We start from the raw sequence: 13,112 nt of genomic DNA on the forward strand, positions 1-13,112 counted from the left end.
AGTCAAGATCATTAACAGTGAGTAGCAGAGCAGGGACAAAGGATCCAGATGCTCAGTCCTAGGCACTAAAATCACTTCCAATTTTCAGATCTGTTTTTCTCAACATAACATCTGCTCCCTATCTTATTATTGCTCTCCTATCTCTTATTTTATTTTTACATTTGTGCCTCCTATTCTTCACTGAAGATGGACAATTCAAGATCTCTAGCAGGAGAAGGGTTAACAGAGTAGAACCTTGGAGTGCGTTATAGTGCGAGACCTTCAGTCCCCCCCCAGGCACATAAAGCATGCTCCAAAAGTCTATACTTTCTGTACATGGCATACTGTTCATTTATAAAGCTGTACGGTTGTACTGGTCTTACCCCATTTTTGTAAACACGCACACACAGTCATCATTTGCTCACATATACTATATATTAAAAATATACCTCCTGTACCTGGACACCAAGTGGACAAAAAGACAAGGAACTGTTTCCTTGCTGAAGCCAGGGCTCTCACCCAGAACATTTCAGAAGGAGAAGCGGCTTTATTCCTTTTTAAACTTGCAATGTTCGTTTTATTTTGTTCTTTATATTTGGAAAATGAAAAGAAAGAGCATGGAGTCAATTTCTCTGTTTTGTTTCATTTTTTTCTCTTTAAATATTTGTTCTATGTATTTACAAAACCTTAAAGTAGCTCTAAAGGTGTTCTGATGAGTACTTTCCACGGCATCATGCCTCCTTATTGTACAAGTTCATTCTTCAAGCACTTCTGTCCACAGCGAGATTTATGTTTCCGGCTTTCCAATGTATTTTTCTTCGGTTCCAAGGTTTATGTACGGTTAAGGATTACTTTATTTTTTCTTTTTAATTTGTGAAGCAAGCTGAGAGGCAGGCAGGAAGATTGGATGAGGGGAAAAACAATAATTAAAAAAAAACAAAAAAAAACCCAAAACAAAACTTGATGATCATTGCTTTTTGCTTTGCTCACTTGAAGCCCCTGTAAATTGGTTTGGTGCTTTTAACTATCTACCATGCTCTGAAAGCAAAAAGTGAGGTGCATGGGAAGGGGAGGGTAATTAACTCTTTGCTATATTTTTTCCTTTCATACAATATAATCTGTTTACAGAAACTGCTAATTTGTAAAAAATTAAACTGCCATTTCCAGTCCTTAAAATAATAAATTAATTTTTTTTTTTATAGTTTAAACAGATCGGGTTTTTTTGTGGTTTTGTTTTGAAGAGGAGTCCTTGTTTATTAAGAACAAATGTAATTAAAATGGACAGAAAATATCTGAGATCATAGGTGAAATTTTGGTTCTGTGCGCCTGCCCTCCTGTTGTATTTCTTTTGTCACCCCCCCTTCCCCAGTACCGTATTTCTCCATGATCACCCTTGGTGGGTAATGTTTCATTTATTTGCTTCCCCTACTCGTGCATACATGGGGTATATTTTCGGCGCGGGAATTGGCCTTGCTGCACTGTGATTGGCGAAGACGTGAAACATTTAAAAAAATACTTAAATTGTTTCTTGCTTTTCGTTGTTGCTGTTCATGTGCCTGTATTTATCTATTTTGCTGTAAGTTCTAGTTATCCTCTGACTCCTCCTCTGCCTCTCGCAGCCACGTGAAGAAAGCGGTGACAGATTTTAATGCTACTCCTTTGCCATTCTGCTCTGCTGGGTCTTTGCTGCTTTCCCATTTGTAGAAGGCATCTTCCGAGATCACCTCCTCATCATACAGGCAGTCAAAAAACATCCGTAACAAATCTGCATGGGAAAGGAGAAGAGAACAGCAGCTTACACGGGGTGCAGTAGAAACCACAGAAAAGGATTATGAGCTGGATTTTAAAACCAGGCTTCGTTGCTCAGACTAAATCCCTATATATTTCAAGTTAATTTTAGAGATAGATTGAGAGCAATAGAAAAAAAACAGTCCTCCATTCATGCAGACAGCAGGCATGATGCAGACAGAATATGAGCTTATCCACTCTCCCCTATTCATGTACCTTATCCCTGCTCCATCAAAACGTTAACAACCAAGAGCAAGAAGATGCTTTGGTTTCTAGGACTTTTTATGTTTAGCATCATATCCTGAAGGATTTCATGCCATTCATTGGAAACAAGACTGAGGTCATCCCTTTGCCAAACTGTAAACTTTGGTTAATGGTGACCTAGATCAGATTGGAACCTATGCCCCACAGCTTAAAGGCTCTGTATTTCTGTGCCAATTAAATGGCTTCTCAGTCCTAAAGAAGAAAGACTGCATCTTTCTGTCAATCTAACAAACCATCCAATTCTCCCAACCAGACAAGATTAATTGAAAATCAGACAAAATGTAATGAGGTATCTAACAAAGAGTACTTTAAATAAATTGTTTAAGATTATTAGGCTTAAGCTGTGTATAAAAGTATTAGGTCTCCATAAGTGGATAAGAAAAAAACAATAGTGGGTAATGTTAACAGAGAAATCAATAAGTTAGTGAAGCAGAGCAGATGAATGAGAAGTGATGCACACACGTGTTTTCCTGTGATGGTGTATGTACCAGAACATTTACTAAAAGGGACAGTGTACATATGCATGGTCTCTGGCAGGGCTCCACTGAGGGAAGGAGCCTGAAGCTGTCACCTCAGGCTTAGAGTCAGGCTCAACTGAGGGAGAGAGAATTCATCAGTCACCTCAGGAGTTGCGCACCACTCTTTTTCTGTTCACCTGGCCTAACCAGGCCTTCGCTTCCAGCACAGGAGGTTTGTCCACCCATCTGCTGGAGCCAGAGAATATTGTCAGCACGGAAGTATATAACATCCGCAAGCCTGTTGTTCTCTATCTCCATCTGCATAACCAACTTGTCCAGACTGGTCTGACTGGATGAAGAGGAACAGAGTTACTGAAACAGAGCATTTACTACATTTACTACAGGGGACAGTGTACACATGCATCACATAAGAACATGCCATACCGGGTCAGACCAAGGGTCCATCAAGCCCAGCATCCTGTTTCCAACAGTGGCCAATCCAGGCCATAAGAACCTGGCGAGTACCCAAAAACTAAGTCTATTCCATGTAACCATTGCTAGTAATAGCAGCGGCTATTTTCTAAGTCAACTTAATTAATAGCAGATAATGGACTTCTCCTCCAAGTACTTATCCAATCCTTTTTTAAACACAGCTATACTAACTGCACTAACCACATCCTCTGGCAACAAATTCCAGAGCTTAATTGTGCGTTGAGTAAAAAAGAACTTTCTCCGATTAGTTTTAAATGTGCCACATGCTAACTTCATGGAGTGCCCCCTAGTCTTTCTACTATCCGAAAGAGTAAATAACAGATTCACATCTACCCGTTCTAGACCTCTCGTGATTTTAAACACCTCTATCATATCCCCCCTCAGCTGTCTCTTCTCCAAGCTGAAAAGTCCTAACCTCTTTAGTCTTTCCTCATAGGGGAGCTGTTCCATTCCCCTTATCATTTTGGTAGCCCTTCTCTGTACCTTCTCCATCGCAATTATATCTTTTTTGAGATGCGGCGACCAGAATTGTACACAGTATTCAAGGTGCGGTCTCACCATGGAGCGATACAGAGGCATTATGGCACTTTCCGTTTTATTCACCATTCCCTTTCTAATAATTCCCAACATTCTGTTTGCTTTTTTGACTGCCGCAGCACACTGTACCGATTTCAATGTGTAATCCACTATGACACCTAGATCTCTTTCTTGGGTGGTAGCACCTAATATGGAACCTAACATTGTGTAACTATAGCATGGGTTATTTTTCCCTATATGCATCACCTTGCACTTATCCACATTAAATTTCATCTGCCATTTGGATGCCCAATTTTCCAGTCTCACAAGGTCTTCCTGCAATTTATCACAATCTGCTTGTGATTTAACTACTCTGAACAATTTTGTATCATTTGCAAATTTGATTACCTCACTCGTCGTATTTCTTTCCAGATCATTTATAAATATATTGAAAAGGGTCCCAAAACAGATCCCTGAGGCATTCCATTGCCCACTCCCTTCCACTGAGAAAATTGTCCATTTAATCCTACTCTCTGTTTCCTGTCTTTTAGCCAGTTTGCAATCCACGAAAGGACATCGCCACCTATCCCATTACTTTTTACTTTTCCTAGAAGCCTCTCATGAGGAACTTTGTCAAATGCCTTCTGAAAATCCAAGTATACTACATCTACCGGTTCACCTTTATCCACATGTTTATTAACCCCTTCAAAAAAGTGAAGCAGATTTGTGAGGCAAGACTTGCCTTGGGTAAAGCCATGCTGACTTTGTTCCATTAAACCATGTCTTTCTATATGTTCACAAAGCACATGTGCCATTTTCAACACAAAAGGGAAGGAAAATGATTGACAATCATCCTCAGGTAATTTCTTCTTAATATGACTTCTGGTAACTGTAGACATATTGGATACTTACTGGGAGGTTGATCAAGTTTTACTATCAATGCTTGTAGTGCATAAAGTGCTTGTAGTTCCCTCTCTGTAACAGAGCCCAAGTACTTGAGTAAGACCGGCACTCTCTGCTTGATAATAGCAGTGTCCACACGGAAGGAAGAACAGTCCCCTGAGGAGGTAAGAAAAACAGCTGCATTAGGCAGGCAGAGGTGTATGCAGACCATGTTTGACCATCCTTTTAGAAATCCTATGAAATGAGGAGAGAACATAATATTTGAAATGGCTGGATTTCAACCCACCCATAATAAACAGGGATACCAATATAAGGGATAAAATTTCACAGTATTGCATGGGGTCACTCTCCCAGGGAAGACCTACCAAGAGCTAGATCATCTGATGATCCACGGACCTTCATGGTCATACATCTCCCCTACTCTCACCAGCTGTGAAACTGAAACAGACTTATATTTGCATTAGTTGAGGTTTAAAAGGTTTCTCTCTAATATTTGAAAAGTGAAAGCCTAACCTAAATATCTCCTTTGCCTTCCCCTCAGCTCTTTGGGATCTGGCACAGCTTACCATGTACTAGTCTCGCTTCTCTGTTGCCTTATGTCACATGGTGTCAATATTTAATTTATACATTTCTATTCTGCTTTTCATGACAAAAGTCATTCCAAAGTAGATTACAACAGATAAAGAAACACATGATAAACTAAAATATTAAGAATTACATACAGTAAAATAAACAAACTCAGTCAATATTCCTAATTATAAGCATCATCGTAACAGAATAAAAGATCCTATCACTCTCTCTTCGTAACTAACAAGTTCTGTTACACACTGTCATGTTTTCTTCTAATCTCACTCCTTGCCTGTCATTCTTTTCCATCTTCCCTTTTTATTTAGTCACTTATGCTCAATATATTCTCTTTCCTTACTAGCCTACCTCAGGCTAGCACTCCCACTCATTTTCTCAGTCTGACTCTTCCTTTTTGTTCTGCCTGCCTCTGCCCATTTCTCATCTCTTCTCATTGTCTGTTCCTCCCATTCTATCCTCTCCTCTTTTCCTTCCCCCTCTACCTGATTTTCCCCAGCCTTCTTCCCAGCCTTTTCATCCCACATTCCTCTCCATGCTAGGCATGGACATGGGAGTCACGTGCCATCCTTGAGGACTGTGATATCCAGTGAAGTGCTGCACAGCTATTAATCAAAGGGCTCTTGCATAAAGCACCTAATTCCTCCTCTGCTGCTGTCTATACTGTTGCTACACAGTAGATTACTTCTACTATTAGTGCAACCCTGATCCAGTTCAGGCTTCTCAACTAGGTCCCATCAATTGACCATGCACAGATTCTCTGTGCATTATTCAATAAAAATGTGTTCCACAGGCACAGAATTCTTTCTGAATAAGTCCCTCTGTTGTAACAAGAGACACATGTGCTCCCTTCAGCATATCACTGGTGATACCTAACATCCCCAAGGTGCACAGTATGTGTCTTCACTGGACAGATTCCCGCTACAGGCTTCTGAAAAGACAAAAAATCATTCTTCCACCCTAAACCTTCCTGGTATTAGAATGCTTTTATTACCTCTTCCTCTCAGCACTTTCTAGTGCATCGGCTTCTCCTTCCTGGAGAAGACACCAGTACATGTAGGATTAAACCAGCTCATGGCATGAATGCAACAGAGTACACACATCTGCATGATTGTCCAGTGGTGTGCTTCAGCTGACTGATTTGAACACATACTAGAGTTTAATAGTGTTGTGTTTTCCAATTATTTCATATCAGATCTTCAGAGATACCTTTTAGCCCCAACTATTCAGTTTCTCAGGACCTAGCACTCTGATGCAAGTGAAACCTTTCCAATAAGAGGATGCGCTGAAGCAAATGCCTAAAGGTAGAATGGGAGTATAGTGCCTACCTGCCAAAAGCAAAACTAGTTAGAAGAAAACAAAAAAGTGGCTGGCTAGAGAAGAGAACCTTTTAAGGCTAACAAATGTTTAAAGACGTAAGCTTTTAAGACTCTCTTCCTCAAGCAAATGCTGGTTTTCCTTGGGCAGAATGTTTACTTTCAATGTTTATAGGCTGTTTCTTCTTAGGTTAGTGATGCTCTGCTTTCCCATTTCACATACAGAGGTCTAAAGAACAATGTAAATGTGCCACAGAGCAATGGAAGCCTATGACGAAACATAAGAGTGGTGATTAGATCCTTCCGCTTTCTGTATGGACTTTTGGTATTTCTTTAGAAATGGAAGAAGAGAGAGCCAGAACACTCACCTATAATGGCCGCAGTACAAACCGCTGTCATTAAAGCTCTAAGGAATGTAGGTGAACTCATCTGGAATTCATCTAGGTTAGCCTGCAATTAAGACCAAATAAATCTGTTAAGGAAGTTTTCCTTATAACCATCACTGTCCCTTAAATCCACTGAGCAAATTGTAGATCCAACCAAAAAAAAATGCTGCATTCATCGTTACCTTAAAAATGATTTACTGCAGAAATCACAAGAAGCTTCTAGGTGGTATACTCACACATACTATATTAAGTCATACATAATAATAAATTAAAATATATAATCATAAAAAGTATTCCCACCCTAGAGGCTGTCATATTGGTGAAGAGAACTCCAAATGGCTGAGGGAATGATCAAGGGAACAACTGACATACCTTCTCATTCAGACTTGGAACAACATTTTAATTAGCTCAATAAGCAAACAGTGACATCTGAATGTAGGACTTCATAAAATCATGACCTGCACAAGTTTCCTGGACTTCAGCAAAATCTGCAGACTAAGAGTCGTCCCCCCCCCCCCCCATTAAGCCTGCTTGCAAAAATAGACAAATTGTTATGAAAACAGCACTCAGATGTCTTCAGTACCTTGTATGGACACTGGCATGAGCTAGCGACCTCTTACAAGTAGCGACTAGTGCTAATACTAGGATACATCATATTAAATTGAATTCATGTTAGCGGGAACGTAGAACTAAAGGTTGACAAATAAGCTGGAGGTGAAACCAACAGCCTTCATTCCTGTTCAGACTCCAGATCAGTCCAGACAAGTGGGGTTTGCATCCCTACCAGCAGATGGAGGCAGAGAATAAAAAAAACAACTGAGAGCGCCACCTGCAGTCCCCTCAGTATTTCTCTGTTTCCAGCAGATGGTAGAGGTGTAAACCCTGCAGTCTGGAAGAGTTTAAAAAAATAAAGAAAGAAAAATTAAAAGCTGAAGAAAATAAAAGAAGAAAGGATTGGGCTCCCTAAGGTGCTAAGTTCATTCGTGGGACATCCCCCTTAGGTCGAGTCGAAGGTTAGTGATCCCTGGGTGTCTCAGCCCAACGTAAGCAAAGGACTTGAAAGTCAGGGGTCCTGGCTATTTCAGTCCCTCTGTATCCTCCTCACCTGTTCCGGGCTGCAAGACTCAGGGGAATATCCCCTTATTGTCTTGCTCTAAGATGGCTGCCTTTTTTTGCAAAAAAAAAAAAAAAGATAAATTGTAAGTGGGGCAGTGATCTGCCAGTGCTTGTGTCGTGTTATCATAAAAAACTTTATTTACCCCCTTTTCCTCTCCTCCCCACCAAATATTCTTATTCTCATCATTGCAAAGGGCCAAAGGCCATGCACCAGGGCTCATTCTGGAACCCTGTAATCATGGGTCTTAAATCTGGCCACTAGGTGTCACCCTTGAGTAATGACCATGACAACAGTCTCCATCCTTTCCCCTAGGAGCTGTGACTACTGTCTCTGCAACATCCCTGGCCAACCCAGAAAAAGAAAGAGCCAACTGCCACGGAGCCACCAGGCCAAACCAACTAACAATTTCTCTGTGGACAAGCATCCCAAACGGCCACACAGATGGGTAATGACATCTTATGGCGATGAGTCAGGTTGTTTCTCATAGCTCAGAAAGTTTGAGCTTTGCTTTCTGCACATGTGTGGTCCTTCCCACACCCAAGTCGCCTCAGGCTGTTTTCATCTGCTTCAGCGAAGTCAGCACTCTCACAGCACCACTGCAATTGTTTGATGATGTCGCTGGAGAAAACGGGCAAGAGTCCATTTAAAAAGTATCAACAATGTGGGCATTGTACTCCCTGTGCCTAAAATGCCTATGTTTAGACCACATTTTGTCACATTGTGGCCCCTGCAGATGGATGTCCCTGAGGGCGTTCATTTACAAACAGCTCCCAAGCTCATCTAAGGAAGACAAATCAAAGACTAATGCAAAATCATAAGGTAAGCTGAGAATATACTACAGTGCAGAAGAAACTGAACTTGCATATGCCGAAGAGGCAAAGTAACGAACCAGACTGGAGCAGATAGCTAACCATGCAAAAAAAGCATCCTGCAGTATCAGAGCCAAAGCAACAGAGCAGAGAGAACTCACCAACACAAGCATCGGCATGGACAATCGCCATGGCCGAAACATCAGTGCACAAAGTTGCACCCACAAATTGCTAGCTCCAAAGCAACAGCACAGAAAATCCCCAGCACTGAAGCACAGGTGCAAACAAGCTTCATTGCCCAAGCAAAAGTACACAGATATCCTATCAAGTGACAAAAGTACTGACTAAATCAAAGCAACAATATATCAACTCTACATTCCATCTTCTTCATCAGTCTTCCTCAGATCTGAAGTAGGAAATAAACACACAAGACAGACAAAGCATATGGAATCAACAAGCAGTATGGCTTCACTTCCTGCAATGGAGCTAAAAACGAAATTGTAAAGGCTTCACCAACCAGAGAATACCACAAGAACCTGTGCAAAAATGTCACTCATTTATGCAGATTATGGGCTGACTTCATGAGCATGTACATGAAACAGCTACCTGCTCAATATATTGTAGATGCTTAATACAATTGCTTGAGCATCTACAATCAAAACTACCATCTTCCTATTTTCCAAAGAAAGCCAACAATACAAGATTGGAGAAACAACTCAGAAACAGCTTCATATTTACAAACTATATCAGACAACTCTTGCAGTTCAAAAGAATCCTGCATATTAGAATCAGATATACCATTTCCAGATAAGCCTTCATACTCAACGCTGGAGCAACTTAGAAGTTTGCCTCAGAAAACTGCTCATATCCAAACTTGCTTTAAAAAAAGTTGAATGCCATCCTATTCTGTTTAGAAGAGGATGTTGTTTCTCCTCTGGTAACTTCAAAGAATGTTCCTGGAGCTTTTTGAGGTTATTGTAGAGATATTGGATCATCATGATCCGATGTGCTGTAATTCTGGCCTGTAAAGTTGTTCCTTGGAATGTCCTTTTTTCAATTGTATTTATAATCCTTGGGTTCTTGCCTGGAGGAGAATTTGAATAAGTGTTTGTCTTCTTGGCCTTCTTCATTGCTAATTCAACAATAATGGAATCATGAGGAAGCTGTTGTCCTGGGCATTTCTGTATTCTGTACTTTGTTGATATTCTTCGCTACTGGTGAACCGGAGAAAGGTATTTTCCAGATTCTATTTTGTATCATCATGAATATGTCAGGCATAGTAACAATGTAGTAATGATGGCAGGTAAAGAACAAATGGTTCATCCAGTCTGGCCCGCAAGTTGCTCATAGTAGTAACTGCTGTTCGTGCAGGTTACCCCCAACTTTCTGTTAAGGATAGTAACTACCGTTCTGTGCAGGGTACCCCTATGCACCTCTTTCTTCATTTCCAACATCTAACCTCTATAGATTCGTAGTGTTTATTCCATGTCCTTTTAAATTCATTTACTGTTTTTGTTCTCACCACCTCCTCTGGAGGTGCATTCCAGGCATCTACCATACGTTTAGTGAAGAAATATTTCCTGATTTTTGATCTGTATATGCAAATTGAACATTTTGAAGGTGTTTTGCTATTTAAGCTTTACATTTGCCTTAAATCATTGATTTGGTCCCTCCCGATGCAGTTTTCCGAAACACTGTCCGTGTCAGAGGATCACCAATCAGTTTTCTACTGTTGGAGTTACCTTTTTATGAAACGACAATAAAGCCACTTTATGAAGAGCATAGATTGGTGGACTCTGAGATTTACTCCCTAATGTTTGTGTCTTGATTACATATTGTGGTTTGGGCTTCTCCACCTATACTGTGTACAACTGCTGTTAAGACCTGGGTGGATGCCACCAGGTTTAAGTTCTAGTTTTTCTATTTTTAAAGTTGGCCTCCAGTGATTAAAAGCATTGTGCAAAATGAGATTAAGAATGCTTACAATATGCCCTGCTCAATCACCTCCAGGCTATTTCTGTTCATTTTACTAGCTAAAATGTAACTTTTTTTTGTGCATATTCAGTTATTCTACATTAAAATTAATTTAGAAAGTTTAACTTGGATGGACATTAATATACAATAACCCACCCAATGGTTACTAGACTAGCTCCCTCGAAGGAATCCCTCTGATCTCTGCATTGTACCACAATGATTTTTTTCACTGCAGATTTCATGCGTTCACTTCCCAGGTTAATTCAGAGCAGGCAGTATGGGCAGGACTTATAAAATATTTACTTATTTGTGCCTGTTAAAAAAAAAAAAAAAAAAAAGGCAATGCGTGTGGCAGGTTTGTTATGTGGATGCCCATTTAGAGGCCAGCTGGGACTCAGCATACACTTTCTACGCAGGACTTCTAAGAGAAATTGGATCCAGACTTGGTAGGCTTGTCAAATGAGGTTCAAGAGTTTTAGGAATATTTTTTGATGCAGCTGATGGTTACATACAAGCAGAATATAATAGACTTTTCCAGATATTAAATATGGATATGAGCTATTGATAAAGTACTCCAATATATCACACTAAAAACTTGGAAGAGAGCTGGCCCGGTGGTTCAGTTGTTATTTGCTGAGCACTGCCATATGGACGGTCCCTGGTTTGATCCCTGGGTCAGGTCTTCTGCTCCCCAGGTGAGCCTGGGCTGCTTAGGGCCCCTGGTGGAGGATGAGAGTGTCATGGTCATTGTCTAAGGATGACGCCTAGTGGGCTGGATTCAGGACCCATGACTGCAGGCTTCTACAAGCAACCCTGGGGCATGGACCCTGCACAGGACCATCATGGCAATAACTGGACTAAAAGTAAGTTGGAAAGAAGATACAAAATAGGAGAACAAGTTCTAGATAGTTAGGCTCATGGCACCAGATTTCAGGCCTGGTTCCGAATGAGCTGGAAGCACAAAAGAGCAAGAGGAAATCACTGGGACAAAAAACCCCCCCAAAACACTTGGAAGACTCACACAGCGCAGTACACCATTCTCTATACTGGAATTATAGAAATTTGCATTAATATAAAAACTGGATGGCTAAAATTTAGAAAGAAGGTGAAAACAATGTTATTTAGACAGGCTTATGGGAGTAAGTAGATTCTATACTTGTTTTTGTGTTTGTTTTATTCAACTATGAATATTTTATTGTAATCAATTTTGATCAATTTTATTGGACTGTAGCGGAATATAAGACTATACATGTAAATAAATGTACAGACCGATGAATAAATCCAGGTCTTTACCATATCTATAAAGCTATTCACATCTATACTAAAATATGTGCATATAAATCAGAAGGCATGAATCAGCCCCATTATCATAGAACTCTAAATACATAAAATTTAAAATGATACCTGGTATAACAAGTCTGATGGAGTCTCAAAGCAGTATACCAAATTCAATTTATTACAAAATTTCACCTATTTTGGTTTGCTAAAGCAGCAGCTATAAGTGATCTTGTTGGTTGGGTGCTCAGTATGGCAAAGCGCCAGTGCTGAGCATGAGATAGGTGCTAGGTGACAGAGCTCACATATAAACAGGACAGAGAGAGGAGGGAAGCTGAGAACAGAAGCAATGGGAGGAACAAGCGTGAACATTTAAAGCTATTTGGAAAATAATATGTTTGTTGAAATCTTAAAGCTATTGTAAAAATGACTTGTTGAAATCAGACATGTCTGGAACTCAAGACAAGGCAAAGATAACGTAGAATACTGGGTGGGTGGGTGCCCAGAGTCACTTATCCCTAATTTTGCTGTTTCAAAGACGATACAGATCAGATACATGGAAAGGTGATCAAACAATGGTGTACTAACCAGCTCTAACGTTTTGCATATGTAATACTCTTTCGTTGGAGAAACGTGTTCCCCAAGGTTTGGAATATGATAGTTGAAAGCCCCCCCTCTCTGTTCTGAGGTTTGCCTGTCAAGTGCTAGGAGGACCCCTCTACTTTTCAGTGGCACACAGTGCCTCAGGACCAAGCAATCTAGTCCAAACTGATGAATGCTTTCCAGGTCCCTCTCAGATGCATGAAACAGTCATACAGTGCAAACAGCTCAGAGAGGGGCTACCATAGTGCTGCAAAGTCTGCATCAAAAGCCCTATGGAATTAAACTTAAGGACCTAAATATGTACATCTTAAAAGCAAGGAGAGACAGAAACATCTCAAAGGTATAATACATGCCCAGATGCAAATACTTTTCAATGGAAAGGAAGTTCTAGAACAAAAGTTCACGATATGAGGCTCCAAGTGGATAGACTCAGGAGAAAAGCCTTCGATTGAAATTGGTAGAGGCAGAAAAGAGTAACAGGATCCATATTTGTGAAGTGAATGGAAAGGCAGAGATTAACTGGAGTCTCTAGCATTATAAGTGACTGGATGGGCCTTATGATTATCTGTCATATTCAAGGCTTCTGTGGAACTGAGAGCATGTCAGGGATCTTATATGCAAGAACAAAGAATGGAGGTGACAGAGAGCCT

The 13,112-nt window shown here is 40.4% G+C and overlaps 1 protein-coding gene across 8 annotated transcripts in view; it reads right to left on the bottom strand.

Annotated features, from left to right (window-relative positions):
• Positions 1 to 466: 466 nt before the first annotated feature.
• Positions 467 to 13,112, bottom strand: part of EIF4G3 (eukaryotic translation initiation factor 4 gamma 3) — a 523,222-nt gene continuing 510,576 nt past the window's right edge. For all 8 annotated transcript variants that reach the window (XM_029579175.1, XM_029579173.1, XM_029579174.1 and 5 more), the window contains 3 exons: positions 6,667 to 6,748; positions 4,410 to 4,556; positions 467 to 1,744 (listed from right to left, as the gene is read on the bottom strand). In XM_029579175.1, the coding sequence (XP_029435035.1) occupies positions 1,563 to 1,744; positions 4,410 to 4,556; positions 6,667 to 6,748 (411 nt within the window). In that variant the 3' untranslated portion in view covers positions 467 to 1,562. The remainder of the gene's footprint in view (positions 1,745 to 4,409; positions 4,557 to 6,666; positions 6,749 to 13,112) is intronic.

This window comes from Rhinatrema bivittatum, chromosome 15 (genome assembly GCF_901001135.1).
Source record: "Rhinatrema bivittatum chromosome 15, aRhiBiv1.1, whole genome shotgun sequence".
In the NCBI taxonomy this organism is placed as follows: Eukaryota; Metazoa; Chordata; class Amphibia; order Gymnophiona; family Rhinatrematidae; genus Rhinatrema; species Rhinatrema bivittatum.